Consider the following 22,271-nt stretch of genomic DNA (forward strand, 5'->3'; position numbering starts at 1 on the left):
TAGACAATTGTGACCTCAGTCTAATCCCTTATCCGAGAGACAGCATCAGGATGCAAACCAGGATGCATGCTTCCATAGTGCTTGGTAGGGAGAGAGGTAGGGATGTGGGTCTCACTGACTGAACCTCTGGGCTGATGCAACTCAGTCAGTTGTTCAATGAAAATTGTTTGGGCAATGTGGTCTTTCCTGGTGCGTTCTGAACAGGACAATAGCAAATTCCTTGACAGACTGGGACTCCAATCTAATACCCAAGAGATGGATGTCTGATGCAAAACCTCTGTTTGACCCTTACAAAGGCTTGTGGGAAAAGTGTTTAATGGATCTTCAGTGCTACTGATACCTGGACAAGTCAGGTCATTCATAGAGCAATTGTGGTGATCATCAATCCATGAACATTGGATTCAGCATTTTTTAAAATTAGCTTCCTTTATGAACGGCCACTGCTTAGGGCAATGTTTTGTGTTTCAAGTGAATGCACAGAAAGAAAGAAAGGGTGATAAGAGAGTGGGGAGACACATGGAGAGTGAGAGACAGAGAGGGAGTGACAATCACATAGAATTACAAGGGGAGGAACAACAATACAGAGAGACATAAACACAGAGATGGACTGACAGAGGCAGATATAGAGAGAGACACAAACACGCTCACCAGTAAATAGGCATAAACAGAGAAACAGACAGACACACGGAGGCAGGCAGACAGAAGGGAAGAGTTAATAATATGGGACATAGAAAAGAACACAGACTAATGTAGATGCAGACATAGGAGAGAGAGAGAGTCAAACGCAACAAGAGTTCCAGAGGGAGCAAGACCAAGAATAAGGCAGAGATTGGGAGATAGAGGAGAGAGACAAAGAGAAAGGTAGAGAACTACATTCCTCCTCTAATATGAGCACCTCCTGATCCAATGATGTGTCTGCACCATCATGGGCTGGTTGAGGAATAAATGTTACCAAGGATACCTGGGAGAATGATTGACTTGTCCTATTCCCCGGAGATGGGAAACACAGTGCAGGCAGGACCCTTCAGCTGGAGAGTCATCCATAAAATGTCATGGACCTATTTTAAAAATCAAAAGTCCAGAAGCATTTCTATTTTATTGTTGAATGAAATTCCAGGTCATTGTTGCAACTGGTCTTGGATCCAATGATTGGTTACCTCACACTTCACAACACAGAATATGTGGAAAGTGATGTTAGAATATCTCAGAAAAGAGATTGCTGCAATGTTTTTGAAATCTGCACAGCCTGTGAATTCTAAACAATGTAGGCACTGTGTCTGTAGGAGGCTGGACAGGGGTGAGGGTGGAGTGGAGAAAAGTGGGGTGGGAATGAAGCCTGAAGAGCAGCAACAGCAGCCACACCGAGGACCACACCAGCTGGCCCCAGCTAGATGACCATGCATGGATCCCAAGGGTTTGTCTCCTGGTTCCCATATAAAAAGGAAATGGAGTTACATTGCACTTGCTGAACACTGACTGTGCTCAACTAGTTAGTGCGGCATGTGACACTACTAGTTAATGCTGCATGTGACACTACTAGTTAGTGCGGCATGTGGCACTACTAGTTAGTGCTGCATGTGACACTACTAGTTAGTGCGGCATGTGGCACTACTAGTTAGTGCGGCATGTGACACTGCTAGTTAATGCTGCATGTGACACTACTAGTTAGTGCGGCATGTGAAACTGCTCAACTAATTAGTGTGTAAGCCAAAGCAAGAAAATGCAGGAGTTGGAAATCTGAAACAAAAACAGAAAATGCTGGAAATGCTCAGCAGGTCAGGCAGCATCTGCGAAGACAGAAGAAGAGTCAATGTTTCCATCAAATATTAGAAATGAAACATGATTTTCAGGTTGCAGAGAAAGGAGGGAGGGGCGATGAGAATAAAATGGAAAGGTCTGTGATGGTGGGGAGACTGTGAGAGATGGAAAGACACCACCACTTGAACCATTTGTTGTCCCCAGTATGTTTGGTCATATTTACCCCTCCATCAATACTGCGATGAACAGGTTGTCTGGTTGCTATCACAATGCTATTTGTGGGAGCCTTGATGTGTGCAAAAGCACTGTTACATTTCCTACACAATGAAATATAGTCAAAAGGTACTCCCTTAACTGTAAGGCACTTGGTGCATCCTCAACGAGTGAAAGGTGCTATGGAAATGCAAGTCTTTCTTCTTTTCCTGGGGTCGAAGGTTAGGTTTTCATTTTGTGTTCCTGCCCCTGACCATGTATGTGGACATTGCGGGGATGCAGCTGTGAAGCCCCCCATGGCTGAATAGGACACTAGACAGTCACTGGTCCGAAAGGGAATGTATTCCAGCCAAGCATCAAAGCATCCAGGGTGAAGGAGGAAGTAGCATCTTTAACACAGAAGAGAAAGTGATTGAATCAGTTGGAAATTTGAGTCAGGTCTGTGGGTTCTCTTTCCAGGAGACCAAGTACTGACACCAGACCCCACAACAGGCTTGTCAGAGCAACAAAAGAGAGGCAAGATGTAATGAAGCCAGTTGAATTGCAGTTCAAATATATTAAAAGATATTAAAGCTAAATGCTGCTGTTTTCTTGCCTGTTCAAATTGATAATGATACAGCGAAACCACGAAGCTGTTATTATATCAAGCAACACCTGGGAAATCATTTTAGCAACATTATCCTTGAGATTCATTGGGCAGGAGGCAGCGAGTAAACACAGCTGTCTGCTTTTAATGGCAGTCCAGGAAAGCAACAGAAATGTCTGCCTCAGCATATTCAGTGAGCGACAGTCCAGGGAGACCACTGATGCTCCTTCCTGCGCCTACAACTTCACACTTCAACATTTGAATGTGAGCCAATTGCAGATTAATGACTGGTATTACTTCATTTAAAGCCTCATCATCACTCTTGATCCAGCACCATGGACTGATGTTTAATCAAAGTTACTGCTAAACTCCCTTACCATTCTCACTCTGCTTCCCTTACCAATGGCTAATCTTAAGCTCGAAGTTGCTATTTCTCAATATTTCTTCCTCCTCCTCTCTAACTTCATCCGCCTGCCACAACAATTCCCCACAAGCTCATTGTTCTTCTAACTACAGCCTCTTCTGTGTTTTCTTCCTTTCAACCACTTTGGCACTCCCTCTTAATGTCTGATTGTATTCCTCTGTGACTGTATCCCTCTGTGACTGTACCTTTCTGTGACTGTGTCCTTCTGAGATGTATCCCTCTATGAATTGTTCTTCTGTGACTGTATCCCTCTGTGACTGTAGCCTTCTGTGACTGTATCCCTCCGTTTCTCTCAATAATTTCTACACAATTTACGGAGGCCAATTAACCTACCAGCACACCTTTGGGATTTGGCTGGAACTCAGACCGCTTGGGAAAACACCTCAGTCACAAAGAGAACATGCAAACTCCACACAGACAGCACTGGAAAACAGGATTGAACCCACATCCCCAGAGCTATGAGACAGCAGCACTACCTGCGGCACCACCATGCCACCCATTTTGGGCAACACCGACTGCATGGTTTTAATTTTAAAAATGCTAGTTGCTTTTACAAAGCCAATATCTGTCTAAACTGAAGATTTTGTAACACCCTACATGACTGGGGAGAAATTTGGGTCAATGACAAAGAATCTGAGTAATATTCCACATTTAAACCTCTTGGCCTCTCCAGCACATTGGATTGAGTTTCCAAGGGGCTTTCGATGTGTGGCCCTGGATGGTGAATGTTGCTTGGACATCTACTGACAAGACCCTTCAGCTTAACCTGATGTGACACAGTGTCCATAGTTCTCTGGAAGTAAAGTAAGACCGTGACCCTTTAACCTCATGTTGACCAATGTTCTGGGCTGACCCAGTGGCAACTGGTAAATGGGAATCTGTGAAGAGAAGCAGCTGTTCCACTCGGGACTGAATCTTTCTTAAAACGCTCACCTTCTGCTCCACCTCCAGAAACCTCTTCAGGTCATCAGTGTCCATCTGGTCCTTGTGGTTACTGTACATGAGCATCAGGAGATAGAGATCTCGTCGCGTGGACATCATCTTATAAAATGCACAGAACTCTTCAAAGTCCAGTGTGCCTTGGTTGTCATCTGTGTCTGCCTCCTGGTAATGGGGAAAAGAAAGTTTCATTAATTTTCCAGTTACTATGTCTGGATCTTGGATTCCCTGCTGGATCCAAAATGTATCAAATAAAGTGAGGAGGGGGCCAATGTCAGTACTCTACAAGATGTCCAAGAAAGAAAGGGGCACAAATCCTTTCACAACCTCAGGATGTCCCAAGCATTCTATAAGTGGTGAAGTGCTTTTGAAGAGTAGTTCCCCAGATTCAGATTCAGATGAGTTTATTGTCATATACACCAGCATGCAATGAAATTCCTTGCTCAGTTGAAGCTCACAGAGTAAACTGTGTACATGATAATAATAAATCCTGATGTAATTAAGGAAACTTTCCTAAAGGGCTCAACAAAAAGAGCTGCCGTATTCCCTTGCAATTTCATCCCCACCTCCTTTGTTTTAAAATAAATTTTTCTGCCGATCTTCTCTTCTGTTGACCTCTGTTATTGTTTGTTGGCTATTGAGCAGTAGAGGGCATCAGAGTAGAGTGCACCCTGCCCTTGTTCACTGGGCGGAAGGAACAACCAGCAGTGCCTTTCACCATTCTAATGTAAAAACGGAGCAGGCATTTTGTGCACAGCAAGGGAGAAATATGGCCCCAGGCCAATAGTTAAGCACCCCAGAGGTGCAAGGATTCTGACAGATTGACGGTGTGTCAGAAATCATATCTCACAAATTTGTTTAATTTTTCTGAAGAGGTGACCAAGACGACTGATGAGGGCAGGGTGGTTGATGCTGTCTACATGGACTTTTGCAAGGCTTTTATCAAGATCCCACATGATGGACTCTATGACACTGGCCAGATGGTTTGGTTACTGTACATCTTGAGAGGTGTGAAAGTGTCTTGGGTGGGTGGGAGTTGGAAAGACCTCAGGGCCCACCTGGTTTTTGTTCATTTCACTTTGATCACCTCCAGCCCATGAACACTGGTGAGTCTCACAGGAGCTGCCCTCCTCCTGATAGCCCACCACCTGGCCTAGACCATGAGCACTGATATGACTGTGGGTTGGATAGTGTCCTGGTCAAGACTAACTCAGTTCCCATCCAATATTCACTCAGGCACCTCCTCCAACTAGATACCGGGCTCCCATCCGGAGCCTTTGCTACCCTGAACTCATGCCTCTCCCAAAATCACCCGGGATCACTATCCAGTCTTCCTGAGCTGTAAGCTGTGGCACAATGAGTAATATCTGGTTCTGAATGAGTGGGGCTCAAGTCCCGGTCCAGAACACTAGGCTGACAGTGTAGTTCAGTAACAAAGGAGGGCTGTCCTGATTTCAGAATAGGTTAGCTTTAGATACTGTCTGCTATCTCAATTAGAGCTTTGAGACCCAAGGACATTGTTCTGGTGGTGAACAAGTCAGAGCATCCCAGTGTTCTAGTCAATATTTATCCTTTAGTCAAAATTGTGATGAGCAGAAATGTTCTTTGTCACATTGATATTTGTGGGACCCTGTACAAAATGGCTGCTGCATTTCCAGCATTAAAACAGAACATTTATTATCTGTAATGCACCACAAAAGAAGTTTTCTTTCACTTATTAGGTGATGGCAGGATAGTGTGCTGCTGTGATGCCTTTTACAGCTGATTAGCAACGACTACCACAGACGTCCACAGGAATGGAGAAGAAGATTGGCAGAAGCACTTCTTTTAAAATGAAGGGTTGAGGGGGAGATTGCAAGATAACATGGAAGCTTTTCTCTTTAGATATGTATCAACCTCTTTAAGGAAGAATGTGTGAATGATTTAATGCAGCTCTGTACTGCACCTTCCGTCAGTTAAAATGGGCTTGCATATCCCTGTCTTACAGTACCATGGCTTATTAACACATTCCGGCAGGTATTGACAGGCTATGGGTCTGTGTCAGAGCGACCTCCCTTACAAATCCATAATCAAGGCTCCCAACACAGGAGCAGGTACTAATTTCTGCCTAAATCCCTCCCCATCCTCACACAGGAGAGCTGTGAAAAGAAATAGAGAAAATGGCAAGAGTGAGCGAGAGAGAAAAACAGATGAATGATCAAAGAAATGTAAACCAAGAGAGGCGGACTGAGGAAGACAGGAAGACTGAAGTCTGACAGAATGAATAGAGAAAGACATCTATGGCGAGATGACAAACAGAGATATAAGTGAGATAAGCAGAGAGTGGATAGAGGCAAAGAGAAAGTGAGTTGAGCACTGGCTCGTTTGAGATAGAGAAACTGTAACAGAGAAAATGAGGGCAATAGCTATAGAGCTGTTCAGGAACTGAGCAAGAGAACAGGTGAATAGAGAAACACAAATAATAATCAACAGTGTGAGTGTGATCCCTGGACAATATCCAACAGACAGACACTAAACAGGGTGAGTGGGGCCCAAGGACAATATCTAATGTCAACAGGGCATGCTGCTTTCCCAGAGATAAAACTACTGTTGGAATTCAGATGGTGCCCAATAATCCAAATCATTTCTGACAACTGAAAGTGCACTCACTCCCCAGTAATGGGAAACACTATAGTGCGCAGATGCTCACCATTGAGTTAATGACCACTTGAATATGTGTAGTAGATAACAACAAATAAAGGAACATAAAAGGAAGCAGTAATAATCTGAGCGCAAAAAATAACTGGCAGTGAAAACAAATCAGTGGACCCCAAATTGTCTCTGGCAGCAAATTTGTTGACATTATTATTTACCAAGAGACAGCCTGAGGTTCATCAGCATAATGAATGAGCTTGAGCTGCTATTCAGCCTGATTTAAAGAGCGCACAACTCGAAGTCACAGCTCGTAACCCAGGCGACTGGGCTATACTAAGGAGGTAATGTACTGTTAGAGGTGCTGTTTTTTTGTTTGAGATGTCAGCCCAAAACTAATCTCTGAGTTCTTACGATGTTATAAAGTCTCCCACATTCCAATCAAGAAGAACATCATTTGGTGCTAAGGGTTCCTGGATAATACTCCTAACCATCACAAGTAGCTTTGGGTATTTTACCTTGTTACTGATTGTGGGATCTTGCAATTTGCAGAATTTGGGTTCATCTCTCTTCAAGGGTTACTAATCCTCCAGGATTGTCTTGGAGATTTCAAGAATTAAAGGTATTGCAAGCAAAATGTGCAACAAAATATTCATGAGTGTGTTTGCAGGGACGTGTGCAGGGTGGGTGCAAGCAGGAGCACAGGCCCCACCCAATAATCACGAAGCACTTTAAGGATATGAATGTTTGTGTGTGTGTCTGTGTGTGAGCTTGTGCGTGTGTGCTGTGCATGCACACGTTTTTGTGTATGTGTGTGCATATGTAGTCGTGGACACACATATGATTGTGTGTGCACGCACATGTGGGTTATGTGCATGCTTGTGCATGTGTACACATATGTATGTGAGTATAATTAACATTTGTTATTATGCTCCTCCAAAAGTGGTCAAATTAAAATTCGTGTACATGCCCTCTGTAGATGGGAAAACTGACCGAGTGTTGGGCGGGAAACACTCATCATATAAAAACCATTGGCCCTGGGAATCCGGTGTGGGTGCATCAGACAACTACTGGCAGGTGAACGGGGATGCTGCAGTGTGAAATCCTGTGATGACATTTCCAGCTGTATGTCCAATAACAATTGTCAACCCCATACCTGCTCGTAAGTCTTCTTACCCAGTGGCAATGGGTCCATGCACTGAGACTCTACCAAATGCAGCCCAGGCTCGGACTCCCGCCTGTCACCACATGGAAATCACTGCCCCAAATCCAAAGGCTCAGAACCTTGTATCTCCTTCCTCTTCTAATTTTTACAAGAGTGGTGTAGTCTGAACCTTAGCCTACTATCTGGAGTAATTCAGGAGGCATAAATTTAAAATAAGTGCTGGGCAACATGGGAGTAAAATTAGATAGTACTTCTTCATTCAAAGCATGGAATCATGCTGGGACTCTCTCCACACATAAGTCGCACCCCATGAATTCTGTATCCTGCCAATTTAATTAATGCCTTATCATAAACACCGCACATTACAGTATCAAGAAACACGCAGGAATAAGACACAAACAATCTCAGGAAGAGGGAGAAGGTTATCAGCTCCCTAAGGGCATTATTTCATATTTTCAGGTCAGTTATAATACTTGCACCACCACTGACTTAATTTTAAAACAGTAACTTTGGCAATAGACAAAGGCCAGGTCGCCTAGCAACATTATTAGTTCTGGCTTATAAAGAGATGACTGGGACCCTAAGAACATGGAGCAGAGTGCTGTGTGAGAGCAGAGTCTAACTGCTGCTCATCAACCAGCACAAGGCTTTCAACAGGCCAGGCAGTGGGCACTATGATCTGTTCTGGCTGTCGAGCTAGGAAGGAGCCATTCAGGGCAACTACAGAGTCAGCAAACTGCTGCCCAGTGCCACAAGTCCGAGCTAATAAAGAAGACTCTGCAGGAAGTTTGGGGCTTTTCAACCTCGAAAGGGGCAAAGGCGAGAGGACGTCACTGCAGCCAGTATACCAGAGAAGTGGGCAGGATACGTGGGTTGGGTGAAGTTAAACTGAGACAAGTTGCTGAAAGACAGATTATGAAGGTTGATGCTTGGGGGGTGGTCTTGCAGCCACTGAGTCTTGATGCATGGACCACCCAACAGAAGAATGGAAATAAAAATGGAAATGGAAAGAATGGAAATAAAGTAATTTTAAGGAAACTGTGTTGGAGGGGATGAGTGGGGGAATTGAATGAGCCACAATGTACCAACTGGTTTCCCGCACTGGGATCTTCCCATGCCCTTTCTTTCTGCAGCAGCAAAATAAATTAAGCACTTGATAATTTCATGCATCTCTGAGATACATTAAGCTTCATCAGAAACACACAGTTTCACACAGGCAATTAATAAAATGCAAAATATTAATGACTATGCAAATGAGTGGGAGCCTGCCTGAAGCTCAGCAGTGGTGAAGCATCACAAGAGACAAGTGGAACGCTGAAAGTTCAGCACAGAGTTTTTCTCACTCACTTTCCTTAATGAACATGATTTGTACTGTTGAAAATACACGTGTTAAGATCTCTTGGGCCACATTTAACCACTGGTTTGCAAAGAGAGAAAAGTTTGCCTTTATATAATGCCTCTCATACCATCACGGTATGTCAACGCGTCTTACAGCCAATGCCGTCATTTTGTAGGAAATGTGACTGCCAAAGTGCGCACAGCAAGCTCCCACAGATAATCTGCTTTATTAGTAATGTTAGCTGAGGGATAAATATTGACCCAGGACACCTGGAGATCTCCAGCTCTTCTCTCATTCAGTGGCCATTGGGTCTATCCATCCACCCCAGTGGGAAGATAGAGCCTTAGTTTGAATGTTTCATCTGAAAGGTGGCACCTCCAGCAGTGCAGCACTCCCTCTGCAGTCCTAGAAGGCCAGCCACATTGTTCAAGGCTTGGACTAATTGTAATGAGGGCAATCCATCCTCTTCTGGAGATGCCCCATCTGACCAAAGGCATGAAGCTCAAGTCACATGAAGCAGCAGGGGCTCTGATTCTGTTGATTTGAGGTAGAGGTGTGGGATGAGGAGTGGTACAATGGATCCTGGTCCCCTGAGCTAGGAAATGGGCTGCTTCAATGTTCTCCCCACAGTTAATGCTTATGCTTCTGGATACACACAAAAAATGGGTGAAATCCAAGAGTAAACTGAGTGCTTGTGGATTGATGGGTGAATGCACAAAACCTATAGCCTCAACACCAAGCAACTGACGTAACAAGGAATGGATATTACCATCTGAGCAGCTCTCTCCATTGTACGGGATCTGGTTTAACCATTTTTTATTCATTATCAGCTCCATACTGTACTCCTTCACTTAGACTGGCCACACCACCTCCTCCTCTCCATCATTCTGCTGACGATTGTGGAACCACTCACCCCCACAGCCCTCCCTTCCATTTGCTCCTACTCTGCACATATTGGCTGCCACTTTGCCTGCATTAAGCTCAAGGGGACCTCAGTCGACTTGAGACTCTTTCGGAAGATGCACCAAGGCATCAAGCATTAGTTTGCCACCTGAGTTACTCCTTCTCTGGTGTAATGCATTTTATCCATTTCCTTCAAACAATAAAGACACCAAAACCACTTGCAGAAAGACTGTGAGAAAGGAAAAGGACAGTTCTGATGGTGTCATTGGAGAAACTGTTACAACTGACTGAAGGTGAAGCAACCAGAGGACATCGACCTAAGATAATTGGGAAAATCACAGGGCAAGGGGTGGAGAAATGGTCTGTTGCGCAGCCTGGTGCTGTTGTCTGGAACCTGAAAGACCCGTGGAAGCAGATTCAACAATAACGTTCCAAAGAGAATGTGCAACTACGTGAACAGGAGAATTTGGAGGAAAATGGGGTAAGAGCAGGATGAATTGGATAGCTCTTTTAGAAAGCAGGCAGAGGCACAAAGGGCTGAATAGCCGCCTCCTTCTGTGCTGTAGGAAAGAGGAAAAGCAAAGTAAAAAGGAGAGAGTGATGGAAAGAGACAGGGCTTACACTGCAGAATCCTAATGTTTGGAATTATCTCAATGTGATTGATTCACTTCTGAAGTGCTGTTAAGTAAGCAAAAGGGAGGCACAAGAAGATCCTGCAACTTGTGTGTGGTGGAGGTGGTGGTTGTGAGAAAAACAGACCAGTGGGAGAACACTCAACTCCTTTTTGTACAAGAATGCGGGATCTTCAATGTTCACCTGATTATGTAGCGGGAGCCTCATCTTAAAGTGTCAACACCAACAACACAGCGTCCTCACTTGAGTGTCAGGGTATATAATGTGCTCATGTTTCTGGTGGCCATGAACCCACCAACCTCTGACCCAATAATCTGAGTACTACCCCGTTTTACAAATCAAAGTTGAGTTAATTGTAATTGCTTCGAATGACCGTTATGCAAGGACTTGGCTTCCTCAAGAAGCAAACTTCTCTTTAAATTGTGTAAGAAATCAGGTGAGGCACGCAACAAAGAGCCAGACATCTCATAGACTCTGCCATCTAGAGTAAACCTTTAAAACGGGATAATAAATACATGATTAGTTACATTTGTAGGTCATGTACCAAACCATTAGATCTGGGTGCAAGGAGTTATTTTAAAGTTGGTAGCATTTTGCAACTGAACACTAACCGAAATCCAATTCCCCTGGAGCAGAGCTGCCCACGTATGTCAAACAATCCCAGTTCTGTCTGATGTTTCTTCAGTATTTCAACTGTTTACCTATTGGATCCAACTGACATTTAATCCACTTGCACAATCCCCCCTGGACCCATTTACTATCCAGCCCTGATGGATAAAACATCCGACTGCAATCTTTATTTCACTTGGGGATATCTCAAGAGATAAAGCACAGGTTTTCTACACTGGGAGTGTGTCACATGTTGGAATGTATAACCATATCATCAAGTCATCTCATATAAAGGCTGCTATTGCAATTGTTTAAGCTGATTAGTTTCAATGTGCTGACTGGACTGAATATCCCATCTCACCAAATCCTCTTGGTTGTGCTATTCATTCATTTTCTTTTTGTACTTTGTTAGTCCTCGTTTCCATCTTTCGCTGTTCCCTTCCTGCCTGCCAGCTTCCATCTGCATTGGAGGGTTAATGTCAGTCTCTTTCTCTTAAGCCTGACATGCATTCATAGTTGGGGATTGACACTCGTCTGGCTTTGATTCTGGATTAGGCTTAACTATCAGCAAACTCAAGAACCAGTGATTGGCATAAGGAAAGCTCAGAGGGTGGGAAAGAACTCATACCTTCAAAAGCACCAGGAAAAGAGGCATTTAAGATTTATTATCAACAGTCAGCATCTTTGAACTTAGAACCTCATCAAGGCTAACTTCACTCCTCCTTGCCAGAGGAAGAGGCTGTTTGGTGCGGAATCATTAACCCAGCCAGGGCTGCTATTCAGCGTAACTCCCTGTCACAGTCGCCATTCCTCAGGAATGCCCGGTGTCTCCAGGTGACTGCTCTGTGCAGTCCAAAGGAACATTAAAATCTGTGTTCTTTATTACTTGCAAAAGGTTTTGACTAATGGAGAGGAGGATGGGGGGGAGTGGGTGGGGGGAAGGTTACATTTGAGAAGCATCCAACTGAGGAACAAAGAATCAATTCATTTTTTGATTGGCAAAAGGCAGGATCCACAAGGATATCATGTTGGCAGCGAGTGGCCGGGGTGTGGGGATGGGGAGGAAACTTGAGGAATTTCTTCAGCCATAGTAGACAAGCCCACTCCTGGCTGGGAATCTGCCCATGAACTTGTTGAAATTGTTTGATCAGCAGTGGCCTTCCAGCTGGAGATTGGAGCTGGCTGCATTCATAGCTCCACTTCATTCATCCCAGATACGTCAAATATTGACATGAATTAAGGTTGGATAAAGACTGAGCTGTGGTTTACAATCACCTGCTCCCTGCCAGCATCCAGTTGAGCGATGGGTTTTGTCAGTTATCGGCTAGGCTACTGGGTCAGACACTGAATCACTGGGGTCACTCACTGGTCTATCCTTAGCTGAGCATGAAGCAGAAAAGATAGAGGAGAAAGCAGCAGGGAAGGGAACATCGCCCAATAAAATTAGGTGTTTCTAAATGAAAATTAACTTATTTCATGTCAGCCCAAACAAGAGTTTTAAAAGGTTTGGAAAATGATGGTCATACAAATGACATGGAATGTGCAATAACAAAGCTAAGCTCTCTTCTAATAGGCTGTATGACACTTCTGATTATGTGTTAAGCTCAACCATCTGGGCTGGGTAAAGACATATGGCACTAGCCATTAAGTATAGTCATTACTTAATGGTGTGTGCAATTGTGTAACGGCTGAACAAGCTAGACAATATTATACTCAACCCTTTAGCAAACCCTTTACATCAATAGTCATTTTACACAACCTGATAAGTGCATGTTATCTCTTATGTTGCTTAAGGGAACGGAGGAGGACTATGCACAGCGTCTTCGTGGCCAGTGATACTGGTGAGAGGGGCAGACATTCACGTTTCATCTCATTTTTCTAGCTGACCCTTTAACTTGCTTACCCTCCCCCATTGCCTCCTCCTCGGCCAATGGGAGTGGGGAAGAGCATTCAAAGAATGGTGAGGTTAAAACACATCACATGGCAAATGGTCCCATGATGTTCATTCTAGCTGGGCAACAGACATGAAACACCCCTTTGGCCAAACCTTCAGCCTATCCCTCCCTCGTACAGTAGGACACCTCCACAGATCACCCCTTAATTTTCCTTATATGAAGAAGTACAAATCTAACTCAACATCAAAATATTTAAGCCCTGGTATGTTGATCTCTCTACTTATATCTGGTTTATTTTGCTTTATATCTATTTCCAGTCAGTTGGCTCCTTCGTGCCTGGAACTGCAAGCTGTTAGTTGAGCAGATTAAATAATGTGGGAGGGATTTGAGACTAAACTCCCAAAAGCATCTCCCACCACATTTATATGTGATCTAATTCTCTATCAAGCCATTGTAAATCATTCTAAGCAAATTTGAAAACTTGTGTAGGTTTTGTGAAACTGTTATGAATCATTATATAAATAAATCCAAATGTTTTCTTCAACAGGACATCATCAATGACTTTCAAACTCAGCTCTGAATATTCTTCTTCCTTACTTCAACCACCCCACAGCATGCCCAAGACCTGGGCATTTGGTTCTTCAAAAGACGATACAATAAGATATTTGTAAAGGAGCTAGAACAGAACAAAGAACAGTACAGCACAATACAGGCCCTTCGGCCCATAATGTTGTGCCAACCTTTAAACCTCGCCTGACTATCTAACCCCTTCCTCCCACATATTCTTCTATTTTAAATTCCTCCATGTGCCTATCTAGCAGTCTCTTGAATTTGACCAATGTACCTGCCTCCACCACCACCCCAGGCAGTGCATTCCATGCCCCAACCACTCTCTGGGTAAAAAACCTTCCTCTGATATCTCCCATGAACTTCCCACCCATTACTTTAAAGCCATGCCCTCTTGTATGTGCTGAGACCACTCTGTGTTGACTAACAGGGTGCAAATGATATCATCAACTGAAGTTATCAACATGGGCAGCACTCATTCCCTCAATGCATCCCTTAATCCAAACCATTGCAGGTTGGTTTTGACAGGTGACTCACATTCTTTGGAAGCAGCTGTCAAACCCAGGACACAGGGATTCAGGATCAGGATCAGGAGAATTATCAGGATCATTCAAACTACAGGCAGTCCTCAGGTTACAACAGGCTTCCATTCCTGAGAACTGTTTGTAGCCCAAACGGTTGTAAATTGGAAATGAACGAAAGCTATGTGTGGGTGAGAATGGGACAGCGAGCAGGCACAGGAAGAGTGGCCATCAGCCCGCCTCACTGACTGAGTGAGTGAGTCTGCTCAGTGCTCCTAGCTCTGCTCAGCCTGATCCAGCCCCGATTATTGTGGCTTGGTGGGGCGTGGGGAAAGAAGGCATGGAGAAATGCCCCGGCCCACTAGCAGAAGAAACCTGCAGCCCGGTAGCAGCCAACAGGTTCATCCCTCCGGTCTCCCAGACACTCGTTTGTGTGTATGGGTGGGAGTTCGTAACGTGGGGGTGGAGGGGGGGGGTTGTCTGCTGTAGGTCTTCTGAGTACCTGTCAATTCCAACTACCATCAATGTGCCACGTATCCACATTACATCAATGCAATCTTGGTATTACATTATAGGTCTTCTTGCTACAATTGAACAGGGCATTGGCAGGACCACAGCTGGAGACCTGCATACAGTTTGGTCTCCTTATTTAAGGAGGAAGGTATTTGCATTGGAGGCAGGTTCTTGAGGTTGAACTTTAGGATGAAGTGATTGTCTACACTATGTTGGCGCCGGAAGCATGGCGAGACTTGCAGGCTGCCACCAGAACACTACGCAAAAAGATGTATTTCACTGTGTGTTTCGATGTACATGTGACTAATAAAGATATCTTAAAATAAAGATATCTTATCTTATGATGAAAGGTTGAGCAGCTTAGGCCTTTAAGCAATGGAGTTTAGATGATCTTATTGAAAGATTCTGTGGGGGCTTGACAAGGTCAATGCTGAGAGGATGCTGCACTTTGTGGGAAAATCTCAAACTGGGAGGCATAGATTCAGAACAAGGGGGTCACTAATTTAAGACAGAAATGCAGAGGAATTTCTTCTCTCAGAAGGTCATGAGCTTTGGAATTACCCTAGAGAGCAGTGGAGATGGAATAATTGAATATATTCAAGGCCTAGATAGGTTTTTGGTTTATAGGTGTTTCAAGGGTTATGGGAAACAGGCGGAAAAGTGGAGCTGAGGATAAAATGTCGGCACAACATCGTGGGCCAAAGGGCCTGTACTGTGCTGTAATGTTCTATGAATAGAAGAGCAATATTATTGAATGGCAAAGCAGACTGAAGGGGCTCTTGGGCCTACTTCTACTCCCGTTTCCTATATATTGATGCATTGAGGGTACAAATGGGCCATAAACCTCAAACCAATATAGCAAAGTAGACAGTAATTATACTGGTGAATCATATGCCCCATCTGTGGGGTGTTTGAATCTAGATTGTACGGTAGGTTTATTGGGACTATTCTGGTTTCTTGGTTCATATTCAGACAATTCAAGTAACAATAACTTGCCTTTATATTATGCTTTTTCCAAGGGTTTCACAGGAGCATTTATCTAGCAAAAATTGACAAGACACTTTTGGGAGATACCAGGAAAGTTGACCAAAGGCTCAGGCTGGGTGGATGTAAAAGAACGGACAATCATTACTGAAGAAAAACAGGGAGGTTTTCCAGTCATCTGGTCAAAGCTTATCACTCAATCAACATCACTGAAGAATGGTTTATATGGTTGGGTGTAACCCCCTGAAGTATCTTGATGGCTGCAAAACACTTTGGGATGCCCAGAGGATGTGGAAGGCTCTATATAAATGCAAGATGTTTCCTGTGCTAACTCACCCACTCCACCCACCCCATCCTCCTCCCCACCACCCAGAAGATGTTGGTGTATGTCAGTGTGTGCTTGGTGTAGCCTAAACTTTGCAAAATATGCTTGAATGAACAGATGTGCCGGGGAACAGTCTTACCTTGAACATCTGTTTGACCTTCTGTCGTGGCAGATTGACGTTGAGTTTATGCATCAGCTGCAGGACCTCACCGACACTTAGACAGCCGTCCCCATTTTTATCCGCCTCTGCAAATGTCTGCTTTAGCCACATGAAAATTGGTTAAAGAGAATACAGAAAAATAAACCTTCTTTTCATTTAGGATTATTTAGGAGTTGTCTCTAAGTGGTGTGGAGTAGATAGTGGGATTGGGTACCTTGTGCAGTCTGTGGATGCTGTGAGCTTGATGGGAGAACTGGTCTTTCCTAGACCATGTTTCACAGATGTCCTGAGACAGACCAGCATTGATAAATCAATAAATTAAATTGATTTTGACAAACCCATTATCAAAATGAGATGTGAATGGATGGTTCTTGAATTTAAATCGGGGAAAAGTTAAGGAAATTTTAAGGAGGTCAAGGGATTTCAGGAGTTGGATAAAAGGATTGAGAGAGACATTGAGAGAAATTGGAGATAACAGAGAGATGGATTAAGCATGTGGTAAAAATGGACTGAGTGACACAGTGATAGGGACTGAAAGATATGTTGTGAAGGGGTTAAATGTTACATCGGGAAGAGATTGGGCATTATGGTAAGAAAATCCTGAACAGTGGGCAAGGTTTGAGAGAAACAACAGGACAAGAATAAAGGTACTTTGGGAATGCATTGAGGAATGTTGTGAAGATTGAGCGATATGGTGATTGAAGGATACAATTGGAAGAATTGAGGGATGGAAGCCAAGGGATTTGATGAAAAGAAAGCTTTGTGAGATTGAGTTATATAACATCTGGGTGTGCTGCTCTTAATGGTCTTACCTTATTCCTAAAAATTCTCATAAGCTCTTTTTAAAATACAGGGAATTCACCAAGCAGCACCTTCTCACTGATTGTAACACCCTTGATAGCAAACACTATCTTGCTCCATTGAAGTACCCAGAATACAGGTTTCACTCTCGGCAGTTTTACATTATGGGGAAAACAGGCCGGAAGTAATCAACATCTCATAACATCTTGCGACCTCGGTGATGTCCATGAACAGCCACAGGGTCTTTGTCACTTTCAGTCAAATTAATAGTGTGATGTGATGAGATTGGATGTTGTGATGTTTGCTTTGATCATTCCATCTTATAGTCATTAATAGGAAGTGTGATAGTTACCGTTCAGTAACATGTAGGTGCCAGGTATACTAAAGATCTAAGGTCTAGTGAGAATGATGAACTGAAAGAAATTAGTACTATACAAAAAACACACACTAGATAAGTTGATGATGTGAAAAACCAATAAATCCCAAGGATAAATGATCTATATCCCAGAGTGTGAAAGAGGTGGCTTTAGAGGTAATGGATGCATTGAATACCTTTTTCCAAATTCTATAGATATTGGAGCAAAAAATAACCCACTGGATGAACTCAGCAGGTCAAGCAGCATCTGAGGAGGTAAAAGGGATGTGTCGACGTTTTGGGTTGAGAAGCTGCATCAGGTCTGGGGGAGGGGGGCGGGGGTTACAGAAAGGATGGCCAGTATGTAGGAGTGCAGGGAAGGGGTAGGACAGAAGCTGGTAGGTGATAGGTGCAACCAGATGAGGAGGGGAATGGTGGGCAGATGGGAGACACATAGGGTAGGAGAGGAGGGATGGAAAAGGTTAACAAATGCAGAGCGGAACTGGGTGAACTGATGGAACTGGGAAAGAAAAAAGGGGGGTGTGAGTTACCTGAAATTGGAAAATTCAATGGTCACACCATTGAGTTGTAAGCTACCCAGTGGAATACAAAGTTACCTTAAAACTGAAGGAACACCTTCTCCTGTCCAACATCAGTTGGAATGATGGTTGCAGGTTGGCCGCAGAGTCTTCCCAATTTTTCAACCCAATTTTTATGTTGACACACAGTTACCATTTCCGAATCAATGGATCCTGGAGAGGAGATTCTGATCTCAAGAATCCAAGTTACTAGCTGGTTCCCAACCCACAAACCCAGGGTGACCCCCTTTCAATATACCATACATTTCATGTGTGTCCTTGTTTGAGTTTTATTGGCTAAGGGCTCGAATCGTTTGTTCTCAGCATCGCTCCCTGATTGCTGATTTAAGCTCAAATGTGACACCAAGCCAGCTTGTGCACACAGCATGTGATAAAGATAAATTAGCAATAAGAGGGAATTGACTGTATTACACCTGGGGAGCTGATGGAGATTCCTCCTTTCTTAGTTTCTTTACTCAAAAGAGTTATCCCTTCCCCCTCAATTCTCCTCCTGAAATAATAACCACAGTCGTTGCAAAAGCCCGTATGAGCCAACCAGTGGCCCACTCTGGGGTTTATTCCTAGCTGAAAGCAAGAACGCTCTAAAGAGCATCTTACCTCAGACTCAGGACCATCACACCAGTTGACTTGGGATTGGTTATAGAGGTTCCTAGAATCACCAGGATCAATCAATGGGCAAAAGCCCAGGAGAAAAACACTGGATTTTAAAAAGATCTCATTTTTTATTTGAACACTTTTGTTTGATCAGGTAATAAAAATTTTGGAAATGGAGGGAAAGCTCTCACTGACCGAGCATCAAGGATCATTCAGCTGGGATGGGGATGAGTTTGCTGTCCGTGCATTTTGCCACGGGAAGTGCTTTCATCCTGAGGCTGGATGTATCAGGTGATCAACAGCAGAAGCAGAGGGTTGGCAGTGAGTAGCCATGTAACTCGTGACTATGTTAATTTAAGTTTATGTTATGTGACTCGTTTGCAATGAACTGTGCTGCTGCTGCTGCAAAAAGCTAATTTTCATGGCATTTCTACCCTGTGTATGGATGCCTGTGACAACAATAAACTGGAACTTGAACTTGACAGAACCTGTTGGAATTCTTTTTCAGTGTTGGCAACCTGAGGGTTCTCCCACTGTCTTGTCAAAATTAGAAGGAAATATTCCGAGGCAATTAAGATCAGACTCATAGAATCATAGAGCATGGAAACAGGATCTTTGGTGAACATCAAGCACACATTTACACTAATCCCCACATTCCCATCAATTCCCTCCAGATTCTACCACTCACCTACACACTTGGATCAATTTACAGTGGCCAATTCACCCACCAACCCACATACATCTGTGGGATGTGGGAGGAAACTTGGGCACCTGGGGGAACCCCACACAGTCACAGGAGAACTCACAATTTCCACACAGACAGCGCTGGAGGTCAGGATTGAAGCCAGGCCGCTGGAGGTGTGAGACAGCAGCTCCACCAGCTGCCCCACTCTTCCACATACGTCTTTAAAAGTGTTTAGAAAAGTAGTGTAATACATAAGGCCAAGGAAAGGAAAGGATATTGGTCGCGTGTCCTCTGTCGCTTTGACAGGCTGTCTTCATCACTGATCCCCGCCATTAAGTACTTGAGGCCTGTAATCCATGTTCGAGCCTCCTCGCCATTCGATGAAATCAGGTCGAGGGACTCCATGTGGTCCCCATGATAAATACTGAAGCAACAGTTGGGGTCAAAGGTCCCGTCTGGATACCGCTGGAAGATCTCTGACTGCTTCCCCTCACACACTTCTCGAATGGCATCTATTGAGACTGGAGACAGAGAGGAGACCAGGGCACGTTATCAATGGAAGGCACAGGCCTGCGATAACAGAGAGCATTTCCAATCACACCACATTCTTCATGACTCCATGTGCATTGCAGCCAATGAAATGCCACAGTGCAATGAAATGGCAGCTGATTTGTGCACAGTAAACCCCACAAACAGCTGACCTGTTTGATTGACATTGCTCGGGTGTTAAATACTCACTGGGCTGCAGAGGGCTTGGTTACCAGTGCCAATCTACAATGCGGAGGAATTCAGAATTGGAGGATCACAGGGATATGAATGGGTTGTAGGGCTGGAGGAGGTTACAAGGAGCGAGGTCATGGATGGATTTGAATGCCTCATTACATGCCGTGAATCAGCTGCTCCCAATTTCACCTCTGTTGAATTTCACTTCTAATGGTAAAAGAGCTTTCCATAAGCAAATCTCATTGCCATGGTAACTGGAAGGCACAGGGGCTAGAACCCCAGTCTCCGGCACTGATTTTCAAAGCCAGTGCAGATTGATAAAGAGTCGCTACCATTTCCTGTACTATTACACTTAATTTAGCAACAGACACCTCACTGAAATAAAAGAGGGGTCAAGGGGTGGTGCTGCCGGGGTGAGATTCCAGCTACAGTGCAATGTCAGGGCCACAGAGAGAGGTATTGGCCTGCAGCTGACTTAGTGGAGATTGCTTATAGGAAGTGCCTTCAGCTCCCTGACATAAACTTCCTGGCCTTAACAAGCAGGAGCAAATCCATCCTCCAAAAACATAGTGGCATCAGTGTTGGTGGAATCCTGGCACGATTCCTGCTGGACAAAAATACCATTGACAATGAACATAACCCTTGGACCACCTGTTGGATGTGCAATAAACCAAAATCTCATCCATTCCCTCAGATGCACATAAAGTAACTCACGGCATTATTTCAAAGAACAGGGGAATTCTAATATTTATCCAGGATGATCTGCTCCTTATCATATGAAACTGTGTGTGGCCTGGTCACATCATAACTGAACACACTTCAGAAGTGCCTTGTTGACTGTAAAAGGCTTTGGGACATTCTGACATCGTGAAAGACACAATATAAATGCAAGTCTTCCTTTCACCAGTCTGACTCCAGATGTGTGTGGGTCGGGTCGGTGGGATGGGAGAGGTCGGCCTGCACTCAGGCCACTGGATGGTGGGGAGCAGCATTTTGACTGCGATCACCTCCCTCTCCTGTTTTGCATAATTTCCCACAACTTGCACCCTTCCTTGTCACAGCGACTCCCTCGAGGCCCAGTCGTTAATTATCCAGCATTGGTGAGGTGCAAACCATGGATAACGGACCAGATGAAATATTCTTGACAACCATAAAGCCCTGCCCGCATTCAAGCTGAAGAGTGTAAACCCTTCATCACAGCTGGAGGCTGCTCAACCACCTGCCGACTCCCTCCATAGCTCTGCTGATTCCTCCTTCCCAATCATGCGTCCAAAAGAAAGTGGTCATTCCCAAATATGGAGGTGGTTATGAGTCTCTTTATGAAACCTCTGTCCCATTCCCAACTCCTGATACCCTTCCAGCCAAGGCCTAATGACCTAGCAGGACTGCTTGATATTTGGCAATGTGTTCCACTTATAGGCCACTTGACAGCCAATGGCATTCCAGAGAAATAGGCATCCAATTCTATTATTAGTTACTTGCAATCCCCCTCTGATAATACACTACTGTTTTTTTTATAAGTCTTTCAGCATGTTGTAAACAATTGTTACTGATTACAGCCTGACGAAAACAAGGAGGTTTCCTTCATCATTACACCCAACTGCACCACAGCTTGTGACTTGCAGACTAAGTACATGCTAATAACTTAGTAATTATACCATTTTTCAGGCATTGTTAGGTACCTGTATTGTGAGATGTTCCTGTTACCAATCCCTTTGCAATTCTGAAACAAGTGACACTGCATTCAAAGAGTGAGCACCAACTATCAGAGACCTCAGCTGTGGTTAATGATGTAATCCTACTGGTGTGATGTCATATCAGCCGATGACAGCCTATTGTAGCCCAGGCTGAGCTAAAGGGGATGGACAGAGGGAGAGAAGGGAGGATGGGTGAGGAGGGAGGGGAAGGGAAGAAAAGCGATGGAGAGAGGTAGAGAAAAATGAGGAGGGTGAGAAAGGAAGGGGAGGAGAAGGAAAAGGAAAGTTGGGGAAAGAGGAGATGTTGGGGAGAGAGTGGAGAAGGAGGGGTGAAAATGAGAGGGATGGAAGGAGTGGGAAGGCAGAGAACACAAAAACGAGGGGCAGAGAGGGTGGGGGGATTGAGAGGGAGGAAAAGAAAGGAAAAAGGATGAAGAACCATAGGCTGTTGTAAAAATAGATGAAATAGAGACTGCAGAAGTTTGAACCTTAGGGAAGAAGGGAAAGAGGAAAAGGAATTGGACAGAGAATGGGAAGGAAAGCTGAGGGAGGAGAGAGAGAGGGAGGGAAGGTTTGGGTGATGGGGGTGAAGGAGAGACGGGTGAGAGAGCAAGGTGTGAGATGAAATGGAAAGCTGAGGGAACTATAGTGT

The 22,271-nt window shown here is 44.2% G+C and overlaps 1 protein-coding gene across 1 annotated transcript in view; it reads right to left on the minus strand.

The window, feature by feature from the left end:
- The window catches only part of plch2a (phospholipase C, eta 2a), a 231,998-nt gene that overhangs the window by 82,699 nt on the left and 127,028 nt on the right, over window positions 1-22,271 (minus strand). The window contains exons 4-6 of the mRNA XM_052039505.1: window positions 19,477-19,720; window positions 16,145-16,274; window positions 3,915-4,085 (exon numbers count right to left, since the gene is read on the minus strand). Of these exons, the coding sequence (XP_051895465.1) occupies window positions 3,915-4,085; window positions 16,145-16,274; window positions 19,477-19,720 (545 nt within the window). The remainder of the gene's footprint in view (window positions 1-3,914; window positions 4,086-16,144; window positions 16,275-19,476; window positions 19,721-22,271) is intronic.

This window comes from Pristis pectinata, chromosome 26 (assembly GCF_009764475.1).
Source record: "Pristis pectinata isolate sPriPec2 chromosome 26, sPriPec2.1.pri, whole genome shotgun sequence".
Taxonomy (NCBI): Eukaryota; Metazoa; Chordata; class Chondrichthyes; order Rhinopristiformes; family Pristidae; genus Pristis; species Pristis pectinata.